This window comes from Echiichthys vipera, assembly GCF_963691815.1.
Source record: "Echiichthys vipera genome assembly, chromosome: 4".
NCBI classification, from domain to species: domain Eukaryota; kingdom Metazoa; phylum Chordata; class Actinopteri; order Perciformes; family Trachinidae; genus Echiichthys; species Echiichthys vipera.
In genome coordinates, this window is record NC_139829.1 from 13,782,613 (window position 1) to 13,805,997 (window position 23,385).

Genomic DNA, 23,385 nt, shown 5'->3' on the forward strand with positions numbered 1-23,385 from the left:
CAAAAACAAGATCCGCCTAAAATATATTAAAAGGGAAGATAAGGGTAAAAAAATATATATAAATTTTCCAACTAAATAGGAGATGTGTAATCCAAGAGGGAGATGTGAAGAATAGTTGGCAGGTCATGAAAGCAGAGAGGGGGTGACTCTGCCTTACTGAAGGTTTTGGGAAACTGATCCATCCATTAGCGAGAAGTTGTAAAACTGATCCTCTAAATGAATTATGTCCATTCCTAAAATAGTAATAATAATAAGCTCCTTAATAACATCAGTAAACACATTAATTTTAGTTTTGTAATCACATTATGGACTATTCTCCAGGAATTACTTCATACAGTATGTCATAATTTACCCCAATGAGCTGATGTGTTTCTTTTCTGCCAGAAATCAAAATTTATCCCATTTTTTAAATAAAGAGATCAACAACACTGGTCTACGACACACAAATATAGCAGTTTAGGGATGTGCCTACAATTTAAAGATAATCCTTCTACTTTTTGCTTAAACAATGAATCTATTTTATTAACATGATGCATTCTAAACCTTTTTATAGCACTTTTTTTTAATTTATAACCTTTTTTTTGGTCATTTTTATAAACAATTTGGTACCTGACAAGTCATTCTTTTCTTCCTTAAAGGTTGAAAATGGAGAATGAGCAGAACAGCGCCATCTAGTGTCTCAAGATCGTAGTCGCAACAACAAAATATAATTACAGCACTCAGGTTGCCAGGTTGGTCAGATCCCAGTAGCCTACAGGAGACCGGAGTCTGTTTGAGCCTGTTTGAGCCCATCCCCTTAGGCAAATCGCACCATGAAAATAAGTATTGTAGAGGAGTTTGCCTGACAGTTACTGTTAGCCGTTACAGCTAAGTAAACATGAAAGTTAGCTTACGATCAAGGAGAAACATAGCCATTTGGGGGTGTCTTTTAATGCAGTTGAACTCCTTTTATCTCAGTCCATTGAGTGAATGCTTGGCCTATTGACTCTCCTTTTTGCCCGTCTGTGGTCACTCAGCTGCTGGGACAAATAACGCCCCCTTCACTGAGGCTCCAAAGCAGCTGCAGGATTGGCAAACTCCATTTCACCCAGTGCCAGCCTACAGTAGCTGCATCTAACAACAGACAACCCTGGCAACCCGCAATACCCAACGCTACTGACTGGTACAATGGAAACAGAACGTGACAGAGAGTCCTTGTAAAACCTGTAAAAGAAAAAATCTCAGACTATATTTTTTTATATTATTATTTATACATTTATTTACTTATGTCTCTGTTTATTTATGCATTTCATTATTATGTATTAATTTATTTACTTATTTCTGTATTTATTTATTTATACATTTATTTATTAACTTATTTCTGTATTTATTTATTTATGCATTTATATATTAATTTATTTACACATTTGTTTATTCATTTATGTACTTATTTCTGTATGTATTTATGCATTTATTTATTTATACATTTATATATTAATTTATTTAATTATTTCTGTCTTTATTTATTTATGCATTTATATATTCATTTATTTACACATTTGTTTATTCATTTATGTACTTATTTCTGTATGTATTTATGCATTTATTTATTTATACATTTATATATTAATTTATTTAATTATTTCTGTCTCTATTTATTTCTGTATGTATTTATGCATTTATTTATTTATTTATACATTTATATATTCATTTATTTAATTATTTCTGTATTTATCTATTTCTGTCTTTATTTATTTATTTATTGACATAAGTCATGTCTAGTCCCCCATACCTTTGCTGGTCAAAGTCACCATGGTTAACCCCCACAGACATGAAGCTGCAGATGCAGCTCTCAGGACTATTTGTGGGCGGGGCCCCTTCAGGTTTACAGGAAATATGAGTTTCAGGAAGTAGAAAGTTTTTTTGAGATTTGTTGTGTCGCCGTAATTACTCCTAAAGTGCTCAAAGATTAAGTCGGTTAAAGACCGGATACAAACAGTGTTCAGAGAAACACCAGGTGTGAAAGCTGCAGAAGAAGTCAAAGGTAGGATTTAGCTCAAATATGATACTTTAGCTAAAGCGCTTGTCTGCATGAAAACGTCGTTGTAATAACCTCAAACGTGAAACTCACAGAAGGAAAGTGATTTCCTTCTGTTTGAGTGCAAACTTGTGTTATGAGCAGATGGATAGGAGTATAAAGATGCATTGAATAGGCCTGTGGGATGCTTACTGTAACTATTAAACAATGAGCTCTTTATAAAACTACACATGACTGCCCACGCCTCCATATTCTCTGTATATTTGGTGTAAAAACTAAAATCAAACCAGTGTTCAAACACCATCAGTCTAATTTAATTTGAGTTTAATCTAATGCTCATTTTCCTAATGTAATAATTCGTTGATTATGTGTTTCGCAATCAATCAATCTTTTAAATTCTTGAAATATGAAAAAAATCACCTTTATCTTATTTTATTTGAAAGAGAGAGAGAGAGCATGCATATTAATAAACATTTCTGTAAATAGGCCAGATTTAGTTTTCATCTGCAGTCCCTGGCCAGATGTTACAATAGGCTCCCTATAAAGCAAATACATAAAGGAAAAACATGCATTAACTAAGATAAAAACAACACTTTGTGATAAAACAATACTAAAATCTACATATAGAAGTAGTCAGTGGTATAAAATACATGAAGCATGCAGGAAATGAGAGGCAGCATCTGACAAATAACAACAAATGAAAATTGTCAAAAACAGTCCAAACCCCTCAGATGTTCAATGTATACTGAGAAAAAAAGGATGAAATTCAAAACATTTAAATGTTTTAAACAAATAATTATTTTCATTTTCTTTATTCGATCCTGGATTACTTGATAATCAGAATAGTTGATTATCATTTTGGCACGTCCAGCTGGGAGGAGGCCTCGGGAAAGACCCAGGACTAGGTGGAGAGATTATATCTCCACACTGGCCTGGGAACGCCTCGGGATCCCCCAGTTAGAGCTGGTTAATGTGGCCCGGGAAAGGGAAGTTTGGGGTCCCCTGCTAAAGCTGCTGCCCCCGCGACCCGACCCCGTATAAGCGGATGAAGATGAGATGAGATGAGATGAGATGTTAAACATCTGCTGTACTTTGAGAGTACTGCTAACATAACATGCTGAAATTGACATTATAAATACATGATATACTTATACACAGTAGAACATTACACATACCAGTTCTTGTTTGTGTGTTTAGCTCAGTAATGTCAGCATGCCAACATGCTCAAAGACCAGTTGAGCCTGTACCAAGTACAAAGTGTAAGGCTGTAGTGGAGAGCTGAGCCTGGCCAACTAAAATAAATTAAACAATCACTCTACAAACGATTAAACCTTTGTTTAGTTAGCAACAATACATTTTTCTGTAATGCCATCCTCAGGCCAAACTTTGCATTTCTGTGTGGTAATGATTGTTTCCACGATTTCTACTAATCCGACATTTCTGTTTTCTGGTGTGAGCTTCGCAGGGCCACAGGTGAGACTGTAGACTTCATTTGGATCTTCTTTTTTTTTGTATTGGCTGTAGGACCAGCTGAGGAGGCCATGAATCGAGTCCCCCTGCAGCAGCAGCAGAGCTGTGGGTCATGGGAGCTGAAAGAGCGCCTGGGCACCGGAGGCTTCGGGAATGTCACACGATGGCAAAACAGGGTACACACACTTTTAACACACCTGTTATCGTCCATATAGTTTAACTTAACTTAACTTAGGACATGATAGTGGCTGAATGACTGGAAATTCCAAAAGAGGATGTTTAAATTACAGATCAGAGTTTCCCCTATGGCGGCATGGTGGTCTGGTGGTTAGCACTGTCGCCTCACAGCAAGATGGTTCTGGGTTCAAATCCCGGCTGGGACCCTTCTGTGTGGGGTTTCAATGACCCCCCGTGTCTGCGTGGGTTTTCAGGGTGCCCCCCGCGACCCCGATAGGGACAAGCGGTTGAAGATGGATGGATGGGTTTCCCAGTAGACATTAACATAACCACCATCAGTGCAGCACTCGCACTGAATTTAAAAACCAGTTAGTCACTTACATAGAAATCAAGGTAGAAAAAAAAAATTCCCCCTTTAAACTACTCTTGTCATACATAATCAGAATCACATAACAATTAATTTTGTAAATAGCATGACATCAGTCCAGGAAGCCGTCGTCTTTGTGCACCAATAGAAACGGTGTCTATTGTAATGATATCACCTCTAGTCACAGGATGAGGGCATTGTAGAGCTGCAACAGGACACTAGGGAAATACGAACACGCCCGCTTAGTGGAGCTTCCTCTTCCTCTCTGTATTTCAGTTATATTACTCACACTCACCTTCCAGGCAAACTTAGAGCTACATCATCATGCGAATGTTCGAAATACAAGTGATGGAGATTTAGAAATTACAGCACCGCACTTGAGAAAACACCTTGACATAATACATAACACAAAAACAAGCTGTTGACTGCTCCGTTGTTGGCTGCATTCCCAACCATTATAATGCTTTATCTGAATGAGACTGACGTTGTTTGTCACTGTCATTATAATTAGCTGTGTAAGTGTTGTTGCATAAAATACAAAGTCTTGTGTTGTAATAAACAGTTAATAACTTAATGTAATATATCTTTTAATTCATGTTATGGTGCGTTAAAATAGACATCAAACGGTTAATTAGAAGTATATTGGTCGTTAAAGTCTATATTTCAGGCTTCTGTGGCAGAACTAATGTTTGATATCATGTTCACCTGCGGTGCATTTTGGCATCAACGATGTAAAGAAAGCAGATGTTTCACGATTTCAAGGCTTTCAAGAGGTTTAATCTCTTTCATAACAAGCGGCCAACAAGGTATTTTGCTTTAATTTGTAACAAGCAGGAAGGTATCGTTTATTTTTTATCTTTCGTACACTTTCTAAAGTGTTTTATTTATATGTGTTTAATGTAGTTTTCAGGTGGTATGTGGAAGGCGTGTGGAAAGTGGGATTAAAGAAGTACGATTGAGACTGAGAATAAACGCCCGGTTTCAAGAACGACCTGTGTCTGCCTGTTATGAGGGAGCTATGATTCGACATTCATTATATAATTTGGCGCAAATCACACCTGTAGTGTGTGTGTGTGTGTGTGTGTGTGTGAAATCCAGTTTCTTCAAGAATACATGTCGAAATGAACAAGGTTAAATCCTATAACCGAAGTCTACCACTATTTACCGTAATCAAGGAAGTGAAATCACAACGAAGCACTGTTGATCATCAGTGCCACGGCGGGCGGAAACGACTGAATAGGGCACTGCTGCTGCTGCCGCTGTGTTGACTAAACTTCCTCTATAGGAAATGTCCCGCCTTCCTGTATTAATGACAACACTGTGGGCTATTATTAGCTCATAGATTAAATTATGGGAAGCAGGGCTGGTGCCTTTTCATCAATGATGCCATGAGAAACAGGTTGTGAGATGAAATGGTGCCACCGTGTATGTTGTAGAGCTGTGTCACGGTTTGTACTCCATCACCTTTCCTTTTGTAAATTATTATTAAGAAATTCGTCACCAAAGGGCCTCCTGAAATTACGCTTCTAAAAGTAGCCAATATATAAATAGGTAGTATTTGAGCTGTCAAAAAAAACATAATTGAATCATTTCCACTGCTATGTAGCAACTGTAACACATATTGTAAATGTTCGAATGAAGAAGAAATGTCTCACTTTGATGTTTGTTATGTTACTGAAACTACAGTAAACTTACACGTGTGGATTGTGCACAATGGGTATGAATGCAATGAATGTTGTTGTATGTGACGTTTTTACCTTGTGGTCGTGTTTTATGTTTATACTTTCCCGAGCAAGACAATTTTCTGCCTCAACTGGACAAAAAAGTTTATTCTATTTAATTCTGTTTTATTCTGCTGTTATATGTTGGAGCTACTTGATGAGTCAATCGACAGAACAGTTTTAATAATCAAACAATCCTTTAATTCAATGTAGAGCAAAACAGACAAACATCTAATGATTCCAGCTTATCAAATGGAAATATTTACTGATTTTCCTTGTTTTAGTAGTACAGTAAATTAAATACATCTTCATGTTTTCTTCTGACTGTTGGTCAGAGAAAAAAAAGTGTTCCTCTTGAGCTGGAGGATATTGCGGTGGACATTTCCCACTGTTTTTTGATGTTTTATATTTTTACCCAATCATGAAAGTAATCATTAGGTGCTCTGTAACATACATTCCTAAATGTGCACACTTCAAAACACTTCAGATGGAAGTTGAATATCTACATGAATTTCCCTTTCTCATGAAATGCTTATAGATATTATATCAAACTGTGTGTGTGTGTGTGTGTGTGTGTGTTTTCAGGACACAGAGGAACAGGTCGCTATTAAGCAGTGCCGTCAAGAGCTGAGTGAGAGAAACAAAGAGAGATGGTGTCTGGAGATCCAGATCATGAAGAGGTCAGTTTCACGCTCACTTGCATCAAACCACTAAATGGCCCCGGAGTAAAAACTCTTTTGGGTCTCGTCTCCCCTCCTCTGTCACCTTCAGGACACACGTCAGTATACTTCATTATATTCTCCCCAGTAGCCAACCAGTATTCTTTTCTTAGCAGTTTGCCTTTATTAGATAACTCACAGTGAAGACAAAGTCAGGAAACGTGGAAGAGAGACGGGGATGGTCCCTGTTGTGTTTTTTATGGTGTGTGTCTTAACCACAAGGACATCAGAACACACACACACTCCAACTAGTGTTCCTGTGCTATAAACAGAAACGTATGTGGGACTGTGTACCATCTAAGCACCACATTTACTACAATAATGAAGCTATAAACTAGACTTTTGAAGCAGGCAGGATTAAGTTATAAAGCAAGAGCTGCTTTAAGGTCACGTTAAGATCATGAGGTCACATATTTATTTTAAGTAAAAAGTACAAAATGTGCAATATGCTCAGCATGATGCATGAAGTGTTTGTTTTTTATTTGACTGCGGCACCTTGCCTAAGCTTGTCTCTCTGTTTATAAAGGAGCCAGGAGTGTCTTTTCCCACAGTGATGCGTCCTTTTTTCTCACACGTTTGACTCGGAGAACTTGGCGATTTCCCTCAGTTCTTTTTCCCATTGAAGCCCTTTTTTTTTAAATGGGGGCTAAGTTTTGGTTTGACGTGTCGTGACTCACCGTGGTACATTCCATGACAACCGGCGTGCTTAAAAGTTTGACATTTGACTGTTATGCAGCCATCTGTTTCACCAGTTAGTCAAAATACAGAAACTGAATTTGTATCTTGAAATAGTAGAAAGAAACTCATTAGAACTGTGTGGAGGTTTGGGTTATTTTGGTTTGTTGGTGGTTATTTCTGACAGGATAATGTGCCGCCTCTTCATTTTGCTCTGCTTTGGTGTGTGAGTTTCATTTCCATACACGTCTGCGTTGTCTATTAACAGTTTCAGTTTGGACTTGTGTGCGTGTGTGTGTGTGTGTGCGTGTGCGTGTGTGTGTGTGTGCCTGTGTGCGTGTGTGTGTGTGCGCGTGTGCGTGTGTGCGCGTGCGTGCGTGCGTGCGTGCGTGTGTGTGTGCGTGCGTGTGTGTGTGCGTGTGTGTGTGTGTGTGTGTGTGTGTGTGTGTGTGTGTGTGTGTGTGTGTGTGTCAGTCATCTGCTGGTGCAAACACGGGTATAAAACCATTTCTTTCCTAGCCCCAGTTTAACAAGTGTGTTGTTGTCAGACAGACATGGTCACGACCACAACCGTCCCCGTGCACCCACGCTCAACTCGTGGAAAGAACCACAGGGCAGGGGACACATACATGGCAACCTATTATTATATTATTACAGCTACTTAACGCAGATGTACGCAAGCTTATATGAAAACACATCACTTTCACAATGTTTTTGTGCTGGGATGTGTTTATTGAGCTTTAATTGCAATACTTTTCATTGGCAAAAACATATTTATTTCTCCAACAATGTTATGCAAGTTCACTATTTCATCCCACTCTCTTTTCTGTCCCCAAAATGTGCTTTATATAAGCAAAGGATCAGAGATATATTTTCTTCATCAGATTATATAAGTAGCACTTGTGTCCCCTGAAAGAGAAAGAGTCCTATAGTGACACAATATCACCATAATTGTGTTTGAATGTTCACTCATTTGACTGTGAGTGCTATAGGTTTGCAGGGAAAACAAACATGTTAATGACTGATAATAACAGCGTATTATTTTTGTGATGACAGTCATATATCTCCTGCTATTGTAGCTGTTACAACACACTGATTAGGTGTTGTACAATGTTACGTTTACAGTCATTCTCCAGGTGCATCTGGTATCACTTTGAGTTTGTTATCTTTATAAACCTCCTTTGTTTTTTCAAAAATGGTTCCAACCCGTGACAATCAGAAACACATTGTTTCAATCAGAGTTATGAAACAGTAAAGAATGAAAAACAAAGAAAGTAACAGAGCAGGGTTAAGATGAAAAGGTTTGCACGTAATTCAAAGTATTTTAGATTTAGAAGAAAGATTTACGTCTACATCTCTGATGCAGGTATATGCTGAGAAAACAATCTATTGTTTTGCTTCATAACTGTGTAGTCTAATCAGTGCTGCCCAACTTCCAGATCAGGATGCCACATAAATCTAAGAAGTAGATCAACAGAATAGGCAGAATAATGTGTTTTGGCTGCACAAAATCCTGCTTTATTTCACACTTTTTTCTGTCTTTTTGTGAATTTGATATCTTCAGACCTACTCAAATAAGACAAAGAAAATAAATCACTTATGATGTCAACTTCTCACAACTTATTGACACTTGCACCCAGGACGACCAAATTAATTCATTTTAATGGGTTACAGGCCAAAAACGTTGGAAACCACTTGTCTAGATCTAGATTTTTATCATTATATTTTGTCATCACATCAATTTCAACACCTGTTTCAAGCCTTGCAAAGGAGGACTCTATTACAGCCACAGCATACAAGTACATATGTAAACATTATGGCTTTTATTTGGGGGGGGGGGGGGAGCAATATGTTGGTGTGTTTGTTCTGATGTATATGGATCTCTGTGTTACTGAATATTGACTATAGTTTGATTGTACACAACATATTGTGTATTTATGGAGAGAGTCTGTGCTGCTCTGTCACCTGTTTCCTCTCAGATGCCAAAATCAATCTTATCTTATAACTCTTAACTATGATAAACTGTACTACCACATTTCTAAATCTTTAATGTCTAATACGGCAGACCATCAAAGTGGATAATTGTGATAATATTATGTGTTATATCTGCTCATTTTTACTCCGATAGGTTGGATCACGTTAACGTTGTCGCAGCCAGAGAGGTGCCTGAAGGAATGGAGAAAATGATGACCACCAATGACCTGCCGCTGCTAGCAATGGAGTACTGCCAGGGAGGAGATCTGAGAAAGGTGTGTTTGTGAGGGTGTGTGCATATATTTGATTTAGGACACTGGTTTAAAGTTTTGGGTCAATAGTTATATAATAGTGTGGTGAGGATCCTTTTTCAAAAAAAGTTTTTGTGAAGCAAAGAATACAGACGCCTCAGAACTGAAACCACATATGTCACTATTTGCTTTATTCTTTAGTATTTCACTGAGCTTAAAGCAATTCTTACCTTTCTTGCATGTCTCACAGCGCTTCCCTCCAAAGTCCCACCCTCCTCCCCCTGCCTGACCTCTAATGCTCCCTCCTCCCCCGACACGTGCGGTGAGAGAGAAATGCTACGTTCCAGTGCCATGGGCACTGTAATGCCTGTCACAGTGGAACCTCCAACCATCGAGTTCGGGGGAATCGACCTTGCCTGAATTCGCTAGTAGGAAGTTCCACTTTGACAAACATTCAAGTGCCCTTTTCTTGTTGGTGGTCCGAAACTTCAGACTTCTGATGGCACTTGAACACAGCACAGCATCAGCATGTGAAATGATGACAGGCAGGAAGCTCAGACCGAATAAAATGATTGGTCATACTTTTATCAGAAATATATGAGAATTTCATTTTTTTTTTTCAACACCTGGTGGATTTCTTTTTACTTTTTTTGTGCCATACTTGCTTTAAGATCCACACCTATGAATGTGACTGATTTGTTGGGACCAACTATCAGGCGATTGTTTGCACTTCTTCTGAGGCTGAAATCTGGAGGATTTTTGCTAAGGACCCAAATGAGTGTGCAGCCTGAGGCGATAGACAGTGTTGGCACCAAGCCAGTAGAGTAGAGGCCGTCACAAACCACAGTGTCATAAAAATTTCAAAGCATCCCAGATGGCCAGAAAATAAGAAGTAGAACTCTTTAATTTATTGTTTAAAATAAAACAAGTCAAACAAATTACAACAAAAGTGCTGATTTGTCTATATGCCAAACTTCTTTTACTTAAAAATCACTACTGGAAACTTTCAGGCAAAAATGGAAGCACAAAATCTGAGTATCTATTAAGATGTAATGGGTTCTTGTAACAAATTATATTATGAAACTAACAAAAAAAAGGTCATATGATTGTATTTAAATTAACCTGCTCCACTGCAAATGTCAACTTTTAAATGAATTATAACTTGTTTTGCTTGATTTAATTTATTAGTTGTTTGTCTATTTGTATTACTTTCTTTTACATGTGTAAGTATAAGTAGGTAAGTAAGTATGTATGTACATATATTTAGCCATTCTCACTGTATTTTACTCTTATTTTTTGTTAATTGTTTATTTTTTTTATTTATGTGTTTATTTTCGCAGGTCCAATGTCAGGGAATGTTCTGTTGTGTTTAAAATAAATGAAAATAAAAAGTTCCAAAATAAAATCGCTACCAGAAATGCTCTTAACAATCAGATCAACAGTGTAAAAAGTTCTGCAGACTTATTAGAGAAAGTTGAAAGTGATTCTTTTCTAAACACAATGCACTTAACGGACAGGAAAACATTTTTTTTACAGAAGAGCAAAAAGTTGTAAAACATAAATAAGGAAGACAGCTTAATGTTATCTATTGTATCATGTGTCTGTGTCTGTGCTGTCTGCAGTATCTGAACCTCCTGGAGAACTGCAGTGGAATGAGGGAGGGCTCCGTTTTGATTCTGTTACGTGATATTTGTAAGTATCTTGCTCAATCCCAGACTTCAGTGTGACTATTAGACCTCTTTAAAGTATTTGCACGTGAGAGTGATAGATTGATTGTGTGAATGAGTGAGCTGGAAGCGTGATAAGTTTCCTGTAGTATGGAGGAAACGTTCATGGTGGCCAGTATCATGTTGTTAGTAATGACCCTTTACCACTAACATCTTAGTCACCATGGCGACAGCTCACACTCAGACAAAGGTTTACGTCAACAATTGGACACGCACGCTGTGACGCAAACATAATAAACGTACTCTCACATCAACAAGACATTGTATATTACATGCTTTGTAGATAAGGTTGAGGGAACACATGGTATGGGTCACACAGAGCGAAGAGTAACACACACACTAACACACACACACACACACACACACTCATACAGAAACTCCTTTTCCTGTAACCCATTGGTGGACATTTCCTGATAATGAGTGATCCCCTTTAAATCCCCTTCATGAGTGAGGGTAAAGACATCCACACCCTAACACACACACACACACACACAGACACAGTCAGGTACCCAAAGGTTATGAGTTCCGCTTCGTTGAACACCCATTGACAGCACACACACTAGTCACCCTTTTGACGCATAAGTAAAGTGATGTTATGGTTTCAGCTGTACTTTAACTTCAGTTCCAACAAAATAAAGGCGACAGAATTTAAAGTCTTATCCTCTTTTGGGTCTTGTTATAGAGTTTCTCATCACCAGGCTGAAAATCTTTGTTTTACTTCCCTCTCTGGTTGAAATCAGTCAAGCCTGTTTCACCTTTGACCAAACCCAACTTTCGAACTCAACAGTGAAGTCACAGGGTCCTGTAGTACGCCTGTACATAACTGCAGCTGCAAGGTGAGGAGATAAACCACTGGAGGTGTAAAACCAAGCCCCCACCACAGCGACTTCCTGGTTGATCCAATACAGAAGTGCCAAAAACTGCAGTTCTCCGAATGTCCACTAGGAGTAGTTTGCACAAAAGAGCAATTTCCCATTGACCCCTATGTTAAACAGACCGTTTTCACAGCATAGTTAAACCTGTTTAAGGCCTGGTATAAAGGTTTAGGTCATATCTCCATGACAACACTAAGGGGGGGGGGGGGGGGGGTCTACCAGGCTAGTTTTTATTTTATTGGAGGTTAAAGTTTATGAATAATTGGGGGTGCAGCCTCTTGAGTGACAGCTAGCCGCTGGCCCTCACTTCTCCTCTGAGGTAAACTTCAGCCAGATGGACGTACATCACATCAATGCCCTTTTTTGGTAAGAGGAAATGGGGCGGAGGCAAAGTCTGACAAGATGGTGACTCGCATAGGTGAGTACGATTGGATCAAGTTGAGAGAACGGACCTTGACGGTTATGCTACGTTCATTTTTTATACAGTCTACGTACTGTGTGTATAAAACACACCCGAAACATTCAACCAGAGAACGCAGTGAAGCACGCTTTTCAGCCTGTTGTTCACAGTTGTTGGAGAGAACAACATGCATATGTAGAAAAAGAAAATAAAAAAATACATTAAAGTGACGTCACCTGACGGTTTTACAATCAGGTTTGTGAGGTTAGAAGGAAGTGAGCTTACCGGACCTCTGCAGTCTGCTCCTCATCTCTGCCTGAGGCTGCTGCAGCACCATAATCTCCCACCAACCTGCCGACGGTCAAGTTGCATTGTGGGATAGTAGGCGCCAGGTTTTGACAAGAAGCCATGCTACATGGGTGGTGTACTCTTTTAAGTTACGCCTTGAGGTTGACCTGTGTATATTCACTGTTGATGTGCTTTGATTTAGTCTCGACTGTGCTTTGAATAAATCTTTTAATTAAAATGCTCCTGTATAACTAAAGTGTGCCTACAGAGAAGCCTGCAGTTGGTATTTGATTGTATTTAATTTCTCTTTGCTTGTCACCCTACATATACGTCAGTGCCAATATATATCTGCCATAAGCGCTAATATTAGGCGTCAATACATCTCTAGTTTACGTGCAGCGTTAATCTCTGGACATTAAACAAAAGCCATGAATCTTCAGCAAATGCATTCTTCTTTTCTTCTGACTCCTTTCCCTTCTCCCTTCAGCGTCGGCTCTAACGTACCTCCATAAGAAGAGGATCATCCACAGAGATTTGAAACCAGAAAACATTGTGCTGCAGCAGGGAGAGAAGAGAGTGAGTCAAAGACCCTGTGAACCTTCTTATTATGACAAATACACCCAAACCACAACAAAGAGGCCATATAAAGATTTTTTGTCTCTATGTGGCTTATGTCTCTCTCACGTCCACTTGTTTACCATCACAATCACAGCTTTGCTGCGCTGAATATTTAATGTGGAAAACTCAATCCTTCAGCTGGTCCTCGCAGTTACAAGGAACTTTTAGGATTCACATGCTCTTTTCTGGGCTTCTCCCTTTATTTTGTCCGTTGTATCCTCAGGGCTGCAGTACAACGCAGGGAAATGAAGAATGTTATACAAATGAGGCCAGACATATTAAAGAGGTTATATATTCATGTTTATGCACACTGCAATGTTTATAGAAAGTGTACCAAAAACTAAGCACTAAGTTTATAGTTTTGCATGAAAACTTGGTTCTTGTCTGGCACACTAGAGAAACAGTAAATCCAACATACAGCAACAGACTTAGTGTTTTGTTTTTTGAGACAAAAAAAATGGTTGTACACAAAAGGATGGTTAAAAAGTGACAGAAGGACAGAAACTCAGAAGCTCATGTATTCTTTTAAAGGAAAACATGCTTACTGCTGTAGAGTTTGATCACTGTCATATTTGTCCGTTAAATACAGTTTAGCGCCAACAGCCGGTTAGTTCAGCAAAAAGAAACAGGGGAAAAAGTTAGCCTGGCTTTGTCGAACCAAATCTGCCTACCAGCACCTAATAAAGCTTGCTAATTAACAGCTTATAGCTTGTTTGTTTAATCTCAACAAAAACCAAAGTATAAAGATGACTATTGGCTTTTTTATGGGGGTTGTGTTGAACTATTACTTGGCTTTGAGCAGTTGCCAGGCAACCACATACAAGAGTAGTGTTGATCTTAAAGATATTATTTTTTATCTAGGGTTGATCTTCTCATCCAGCGAAGAAGCAGAGTAATTTCCAAAAATGTCCAGCTATTCCTTTAAGTTGTTGTTGTAATTGCTCTCTCCCATTGTCTTAGTTGATCCACAAGATTATTGATCTCGGCTATGCTAAAGAGCTGGACCAGAGCAGCCTGTGCACCTCATTTGTGGGAACACTTCAGTACTTGGTAAGTGATGAAAACACATTTTCCACACAATCTTCTCACTGTATCCCGGACATTAACACAACTCGTTTTCCCACTTTCCTCCAGGCTCCAGAGCTTATTGAGAGACAGAAGTACACGGTCACTGTGGACTACTGGAGCTTCGGGACTTTGGTGTTTGAATGTATCACTGGATTTCGCCCTTTCTTACCAACCTGGCAACCCGTTCCTTGGTATTACCACCTTTTTAAAGTTCTCATATGTGAATCAAGCTGGTGATTTGTTCAGATGTCATCATGAAGGAAGTGAAGTCATGTTTTCCGAAACTAGTTTGAGGATGATGCAAGTCAAAAATTCCGACATTTCTCCCTTTTCAAATCTAATTTTCTCTTGTTTTTTTTTGTGCCTTTTCTCCTCTGACGATAGCTTGGCTTTTGCAAAACAAGTTTAACAATGATGTTTTTTGAATGTTAAGCAATGAAAAGCAACATTATTGTTACGTGACTGGAGTGTACCACATTGGAAGGAATATATAAATAAACAGGAGTTGCCAAAGCAAAGAATTACAGGATATGTGGGTTGTGCCAACGTCAATGCCCCTGGTTCCTCACTAATATGATGAACACAAGATGTGAAACTCAGAGGTTCAGTTCTCGGCAAGTAACTTGATGAATCCACCGTAATCAAATCTAGGATAAAATGTAAAGAAAAAATTAAGCATTTGTGCTCATAAAAAGTATGAAAGATATGCAACTCCAAACTTAGATTTAGTTTCTCTCATATGATCCATGCATATTCTTTTTAGGCACAACAAACTTAGGCTGAAGCAGGACGATGATATTGTCGTCTATGAGGACCTCTCAGGGGAAGTCAAATTTTCTAAACATCTGCCTCAGCCCAACAACCTCAACAGGTGATTTTATCTGTGACAGACACACATATACATAAGCGTGATCATTTAAGGCCTGTTGTTATCTCAGTCTAACATGTCAGCTGGTGTTTGACAGTCTGTTATTAGAGAGACTGGAGCGGTGGCTGCAGCTGATGTTGAAGTGGTCTCCTCAGGAGAGGGGCAAAGACCGCGACGCTACGCCCATGGGCTGCTTCTCTCAGCTGGAGGTCATACTGCAGCTCAAGGTCAGATGATCAATTAATTCATGTATTATTTCATCTTGTGTCATATACTCCAAGGTGGACATATTTTTGTGTTTTTGTTAAACATTATAGAGAGATTACAGCTTTATTTTGGTGGTCAAGCTGTAATTTAACCCTTTAAACTTATTATTTATATTCAGATGCTTCATATCCCTAAAATCTATACAAGTTAAGCTAAAAGGTAATGTAAGTTATTAACCCATAATAATTTATACAATTATTCAAATTGTGTCAGAAATTAAAAAAATAAAATAGAAATCTGACGTTTTTCCATCAAATTTTACTAAATAAACACACAAAACATATTGATCCAAAATATTTATAAATATAGACACATTAACAAAATATTTGTTAACACTATAATTTTTATGAAATATGTAGATTTTTTTAGTTTGTGTAGTTTGTTTGAGTGTAAAGATGCTTTTGAGTTTCATATCCAATTGAAACGGAGGTTTTGCACCAGATGTCACATAACAGGATGACATCATCGCGAGCCTACAACGTGATGACGTGAAAGACCGAAGCCATAGCTTCCTGCTGCAATAAGAATGAACTCTGGCTGTTATAGTTTTTATTTTAGGTCATTTTATACAGCATCGTGTAAACAATGACCGTTTCTAAGGCCTGAAATGCTTTTGATGGAATTTAACGTGATTGTGCATCTTTTTTCATTCAGACCAGCAGATTAATTTGTTCTTTCTGCTATGTACTCGGTCCTTTTCTTCTCCCTCAGCTGGTTCATGTCCTGAACATGATTTCTGATAAGATCCTGACGTACTCCGTCTCTGATGAAGAGACTGTGGCAGACCTGCAGCTGAGGATAGAGAAAGACACCAACATCCCTGCAGCCAATCAGGAACTGCTGCTGGAGGCGGGGTTAGCCTTGGAGCCTCATGGACTGGCCACACAGTGCGCCATAGATTACACAGTAATATCTAACATAAACACTTTACACACAATACCTTCACAGAATAGTCAACAGCACAATGTTATAACGGACTGAGTCACAGTGTTATTTTTGTCTGTGTCTGCAGGAGATAGACGGGCGACGGACAGACTTGCCTCTGGTCTTCCTGTTTGATCGTTCCTCATGCAGTTATGAACCTCAGTTTGCTCCTCGCACCCTTCCAGAAAATATCCGCTTCGTCCGTGAGTACACAACAAGAACAGTATTTCAAAACTTCTTCACCTGTAGTTCTCTGCAAAAGCTTTCCTATATTCAAGCTGCCTTCTTCTTCTCTTTTGTTGATTTCAAGGAAAGATTCATGACGTTTTATTCAAAAAGATAAACTCAACAAAGCAAGCTTATATGAACCACAAACCTTATTTTCTGCTTGAATTAGAAACCCTTGTGGGGGCAAAAAGCTCTTCTATGACTACAAACTGTAATGAATAAAATAACAATAGGCATTCTCTGCTTTTGTGTGTTTGTGTGTTTGTCTGTCTCGTTCTTTTCTCTCCCTCGTTCTTTGTCTTTGTCATAGAAAAAGACCCTAAACACGTCCTGCCTTACAGCCCTCTGAGGCGGACATGCGGCCAGGCGTGGCACACCATCCGCTCCCTAAAGGAAGACTGGCAAAGACTGCAGCAGGGGCAGAAAGCCGCCATGTAGGGGACACACACACACACACACACACACACACACACACACACACACACACACACATGCATTAACTGTTTGATATAACAAACACGTCTCTTTCAGCATGAGCCTGCTGAGACACAACTCTTCGCTGTCCAAACAGAAGAACGAGATGGTGTCCATGCACCAGAGACTCATGGCCAAGCTGGACTTCTTCACCACCAGCCTTCACATAGACATGGACAAATACCAGGAGCAGACAGCCACCGGCATCGGTACTGTGTTACAAAAAGATGTTAAAGATATTCACTACAGCCGACAAAACTGAATTGTTATCTGTCCATTAATCGTGACTATTTTGGTGGAAAGGGCACTTGAATATCTAGATCAATTCAGTAATGATAGTCTTTTTACATCTTCTAGCGTCAGAGAAACTCCTGGGTGTGTGGAGGGAGATGGAGCAGACTGCTGTCAGCTGTGGTCAGGTACAGTTGAGTGTGTTTGTGTGTGTGTGTCTGTAGGGAGTAGTCATGTGTGCTTTAAAAAGACTAAAACCCACATGTGGGTGTTTAGGCCAAGGTGAGTGAACTGGAGGAGGAGATGATGCAGCTGCAGCCAGACATAGTGGATGTGCAGAGACAGCCGTGGAGGAATGGAGAGGCTCTGGACACGCTGTAAGTCTGAACCAGACTTCACTAAAAAACAACAAAAAAAACAATGTGATCTTGAACCCGGCTCTCTTCCCCTCTTTGTTCCTCAGTGAAGGAAAGGCCATGGAGCTGTTCCGCAAACTCAGAGAGAAACCCAGAGGTTTGGATAGCATGCATCGATTCACTTCTTGCATAACACCCATTAAAGTGTTTTCATGTGAAAATAAACGTGGCTTTCCTTTTCCTTTTTCAGACCAGAGGTGCTCAGGGGACAGTCAGGAGGTGGTGCGCCTGGTGCTTCAAGCTGTACAGTTCTATGAGAGGAAGCTCCGAGACTTTTACACACACCTCAGGTACTCAAACACAATCACTAAAACAATTCCCAGATCATATAACAGGGTCTTCCAAAGAAACAAGTACATATTTTAAAGAATAACCAGTACAGTATGTGTTTGGGGAAAAAGTCGGGGCTACTGAATTTATGTATCTGTATAAAAAGAAGCAGATATCAGAAATACTTGTGCACTGTTACTGTAATGTGATGGCTAGGTGTAAGGTGACACGTTTGCTAAACTTAATGAAGGCCATGCAGATATTTATAAAGAAGTGTAAAAAGTCACAACCTTTTATTAATGAAAGATTTCCTTTTAAATGAAGTCATCCAGTCTGCGGTTACTAATGTGTAAAGTCATAAATAAATGGTCTGGATGCTTTACTTAAGCAATAGGCCCAGAGAGGCCGCGGTTTACAGTGATTTAAGAACAGCTAAGAGGCGTTGTTAGGCACGACGTGTTTGTTTATTTAAAGAAACAATGCAACAGTAGTAGCATTAGCAATAGTAGCAATAGTAACTGTTTTATAAAAGCAATAAGCCACCTGAGGCTTTACAGTGATTTAAGAACAGCTGAGGCACTACGACCTCTCTTAGCTTATAGCTCTGACGTGTGTGTGTGTGTGTGTGTGTGTGTGTGTGTGTGTGTGTGTGTGTGTGTGTGTGTGTGTGTGTGTGTGTGTGTGTGTGTGTGTGTGTGTGTGTGTGTGTGTGTGTGTGTGTGTGTGTGTGTGTGTGTGTGTGTGTGTGTGTGTGTGTGTGTGTGTGTGTGTGTGTGTGTGTGTGTGTGTGTGTGTGTGTGTGTGTGTGTGTGTGTGTGTGTGTGTGTGTGTGTGTGTGTGTGTGATGCAGTAAGACAGCAGTGTGCCGTCAGCGTGTGACGGAGCTGCTGCCAAAGGTGGAGGGCGTGGTCCAGAGGATGGCTGAGAGCGAACAAGTCCTAATGAGTCTGCAGGAAAAGCGACAGAGGGAGCTGTGGAACCTGCTCAAAGTTGCCTGTGTGAGGATACATGTACTACACACACACACACACACTCCCAGCTCTACTCTAAAGTAGTTACACTGCGTCTGATTTTTAGGGGTGAGGGGGATTTGATTTTCCCTGACCAATCATAAGAGCCGGCAAACTTCCAGTTTAGCGCTAAGCTTACTTGAATAGGAGTAAAATAATTACATTTTGTGGCTCTTCTAGATTTTCCAAACTGTTATCAGACAGAACGGATCAGATTCGGATGATGAAACGAGTCATTTTGCGACGCTCAAAACAAATTATCTACCTCTTGGCAACCAACTGTATTGGTACGGCGAGACGGCGTAATCTACCACAGAGAGAGTATGTTGATGTCTGTATTTCTGTGTCCTCCTCACCTCAGCTGGTGAAACCAGACAGAAGAGGTGAATTCATCGCACTCAGACAAGAAATCTTGAAATAAAGAAAAAAATATAATTGCAAATGTAGAAATAAATAAATTAAGAATTTATTGTGTCTTCATTAACTAACTACACATTTTGTCCTCCCTGTTCATTGGCGTCTATTAAGTAACTTGGTTGTGATTGGTCAGTGATGTAAACACACACCTTGACAACGGTGTCAGTCCCACTACAGCGCTCATTAGCTCGTCTGTGGTTTTTAATCGAGAAACCTTAGTCACATGTCACAACACCGGTCTGGACCCAGGCATTAGCATGATATGAGTAGCCGGTATGCAAATGATGACAACTTTCACCTAATTCTCAACCACCACTTGCTTTCATATCTTCAACAGTAAGCAGACACTGTATTTACTTACACAGAGTACGTGCATCATCTTGTTTTGTGCAGAGTAAAGTTCGCAGCCCGGTGAGTGGCAGTCCTGATGGATTACGAACCCCCTCTTCAGTGCCGCCTCTGCTGACCCCCAGACACAGCTTACAGCAGTTGTGAGTGCACTTACACACACATATATACCACACACTGGGGTTTAAAGAAAGTTTATTCGTTGTTTACTGAGGATCTCTTACTAAACCACCACTTTCCCTCACACACTCCACACTGCTTTCCATTTTGACATCATCACCAGAACCTTTTTTCGGAAAGGCACAATTACATTTCCTGTACATACACAGATAAAGTCTCATCACAGTTATGAGTAAAATCTGCGTGAATCATTTTGTGTGTGCAGTGACGAGTCTCTTGTGGAGGAGAGCAGGACATTTGAGAGTCGACTCCAGAGTTTGCTGCATGACACCATCCAGGAATCAGAGAGCAGCATGGAGGTACACGCACGCTCACACTCCCAGTTTTCAGCTCTCACACTCATCTGGTCGTGATGCAGCTGCCTGGTGTAGTTTATGTTCATTTCGTTGTTTTTTTCATTAAAGCAATTCTTACCTGTCTGGCATTTTTACACTTTTCTTTTGTAATCTTAAAATGCTCCTTATGAGCGTATGGCACACTAAAATGTAACAGGTGTTGAACCTCATCAATATTCTATTCTCATATATTTCTGATAACAGCGAGACCGATCATTCTATTCAGTGCAGGGGGAGTTCAGAGGTCAGGCAGGGGGAAGAGGGGGGGACTTTGGAGGGAGGCGGAGTTGTTTATGTTCAAATTTTGTTCATAGTGCTGTGTAACATGTCAGAAAGGTAAGTTCTGCTGTAAATGCGATGACTATTAAGAGACACCACCCTTTGTTTTTGTCCCAGGTGTTGAGGGAGTGGACGTGGCTGCGTGGCGGCCAAAGTTTCTCCAGCGACCTCTCCTGAATTGGGTTTCATTCTTTGCTTACATGTGGTACTCTACTGCCTCTGTGTGGACGGGATGTCAAACTACACGAGGACGTGGTCGCAACTGGTCTTTTTAACAATGTGAATGGAGTTATAATAGTTGCCGGCACATATTTGCTTAATGAGATTAAGGAATAGATAAACTTACTCGCCACTCCTGTCTGACATAAAAGAGGATAATTAAAAATGTGCACTGATGCAAGTTTATCTCTGATTAGGATCAGATGAATTTATTAAGGCAGGTTCTTATTTATTTACCCATTTGTCATTTAAAGAAAACATTAATTATGTTTTGGGGTAAAATAGCACTTCATAATGCACAGATCAATAATTCCTTGGGTATTATTGATCAAATCAGATGATTATAATATACTGTATTTCCTCAAATAATGACCAGGGCCTTCATTTACCTCAACTAGAGAAGGTAACAGGCCTTTATTTGGAGCAGGCTTGTATTTGAGGCAGGCCTTTATTTCAAATTCCCTCTGTTTGATAAGTATATTCATTCATATTTTAGTACAACCTCCTTTTGATCTGCTCCGGTTTTCTGCGTTAAAGTTACTGAATTACGCTCTGAATACAAACTCAGCTCTTCTTGTGTCTGTTTAAAATTACATGAATTAAATGAAAACACTTTAGAATAAATTCCTGTATTAAATTATAACAATGGAAACATACATTATGCTCAGTTGCAATGTACATAAAATGACCGCCACCCTCGTTCTTCTTTCCCCAGTCTTTATTTATCCATTACCAGTGCCCTTAAAGTGATCATTTGAAATGATCCTACATTTTTGTACATTTATTTTCATTAGACCCCAGTAGTATTGCCATACTTTTGAACAATTTGGCAACATCTCCACGTGCCGAAGCGCCAACTCCGTCAAATCCAACATGCTCGACTTCACCACAGACGAAGATTGAACAACTGAAGAACACTTGCAGTGATCGGCTGAGAGTAAAACCAAAATAGTCGTTTTTTTCTAGATCTGGCTATAAAAAAAGGATCAAATACAGGTATCATTTGACTGGAGAGGTTTCAATACTAGTGCCGGTACTGGGTTATTCCGCGTGTCAATACCCAACCCTTATTTCTATTGTGTTAGAGTATGTGGAGGGGCTTGCACACTACAAAGCCTCAAACTGAATCTTTCTTAAAACAGCTGACACACATAAGAAGCACAATTTTACCCTCAAATAAATTACAAGGAAGAGAAATCATGAATGTAAATAATGTTTTACCAAAATTGACAAGACAGTATAGAAAATGTTTCTCTTTATATTTTGTAACTATTTTTTAGTTACATTTGTGTCCCCATGTTTGGTGGACTTTTATCAGGAAACTGCCGATTTTATATTTTAAAGCCCAAGCCCAAGTAAAAAATATCTCCTGAACTGTGTCTTAAGCACATATATGTTTGTTTCTCAGCAATATTTTCTCTGTAAATGTTATTTTAGTAAGACAATTATTGAACAACATGGGTGAAGTTTAAAACCGTAAAACCGCTGTTATTATAAGTGTATTCTGAATGACTGTATGAATGTGATCTTGTGTTTTTTTTTACATCCGCTGACAATTATATGGAGGGTGGACACAATAACAGTATGCAAGATATGTTGCAGTCCAGTATTCCTGCAATAAGTACAAGCGTTGTGAAGCTTGTAATGTTGAATTCATGCTGAGACAGGAGTTTCACAGAGGTTGTGTTTGTGTCCATATTCAAAAACAACACAAACATATCCTGTTTTTGTCTTGGCTTGGTCTAATATGGTGATAAAAACTGATGATTTATGGTCTAAACCACGATTTTGAAACATTTGCTTATTTTGTTGAAACCATTCAAATGCAAAAATATGAGTCAAATTTATGAATTGTGGCAAAACTGTGAAAATGTTTTAAACATAAACACCCCTATTATGTTTAAATCAGTGTGTTGTAGATATAATCCCAACTCTTGGATGTTGACTGTGTAAATATCCTACAAAGGGATGAGATGTGGTAATATAGAAATAGAATGAGAGTAGAACAGACTTTCCCATTCAAATCAACATAGCAGGATGGTCAGAGCGGCGGCCATTTTTTATGCTGCCATAAAGAACTGTGATCATTGTACCGAGCTAACTCGTATTCCTATGGTCGGTGCAGTGCTTTGAATGGGATGGAAAAGGTGAACTAATCATTTTCCACACGTTTTGTAGAACTATGTAATTTATCACAGCCCTAAGGTGCTGGAAAAGTTTGAAAATGGACCTTGAAAGTGCTTGAAAGTGCTAGAATTGGACCTTGGAAAAGGTGTACAAACCCTGCATTTTCTTCTGAACTCTCTAATGACCACAGCAAACTGTTCAATGTCTGTTCTACTCTCTACCGTTTCTATGAATGTTACATATTATCAAGTGTCTGTGATATATTGTCTGTACACTCTATGCTGTTAAGATTGTAATAATGTCAGGATGACCGAATGTTAGACTTTCTATCAACATTTTCAAAATAAAAGGGATTTGTGCATCTTGAATACAGTATTCCAATGCACTGTAAGTGATGTTTTTTGGGGAATAAACTCACAGGTTCTCCAAAAATGAAACAAAAACC

The 23,385-nt window shown here is 39.2% G+C and overlaps 1 protein-coding gene across 1 annotated transcript; it reads left to right on the forward strand.

The window, feature by feature from the left end:
• The first annotated feature begins 1,904 nt into the window (after positions 1–1,904).
• ikbkb (inhibitor of nuclear factor kappa B kinase subunit beta) lies at positions 1,905–23,357 on the forward strand. The gene is made up of 22 exons (XM_083913049.1): positions 1,905–2,023; positions 3,542–3,663; positions 6,338–6,432; positions 9,275–9,395; positions 10,994–11,063; positions 13,149–13,237; positions 14,240–14,329; positions 14,414–14,538; positions 15,111–15,218; positions 15,313–15,442; positions 16,194–16,388; positions 16,495–16,609; positions 16,945–17,068; positions 17,166–17,317; positions 17,466–17,527; positions 17,616–17,716; positions 17,803–17,852; positions 17,946–18,045; positions 18,876–19,023; positions 19,846–19,943; positions 20,186–20,279; positions 20,712–23,357. The coding sequence occupies exons 2-22, from the start codon at positions 3,559–3,561 to the stop codon at positions 20,769–20,771; spliced, it is 2,232 nt and encodes a 743-aa protein (XP_083769175.1). The 5' UTR covers positions 1,905–2,023; positions 3,542–3,558; the 3' UTR covers positions 20,772–23,357.
• The last annotated feature ends 28 nt before the right edge of the window (positions 23,358–23,385 follow it).

Bases quoted from the DNA above. Each gene is read 5' to 3' on its own strand.
- ikbkb (XM_083913049.1), top strand. From the start codon at position 3,559: ATGAATCGAGTCCCCCTGCAGCAGCAGCAGAGCTGTGGGTCATGGGAG. The intron at 3,664-6,337 runs GTACACACACTT...GTGTGTTTTCAG, and splicing joins TCACACGATGGCAAAACAGG to GACACAGAGGAACAGGTCGC. The intron at 9,396-10,993 runs GTGTGTTTGTGA...TGCTGTCTGCAG, and splicing joins AGGGAGGAGATCTGAGAAAG to TATCTGAACCTCCTGGAGAA.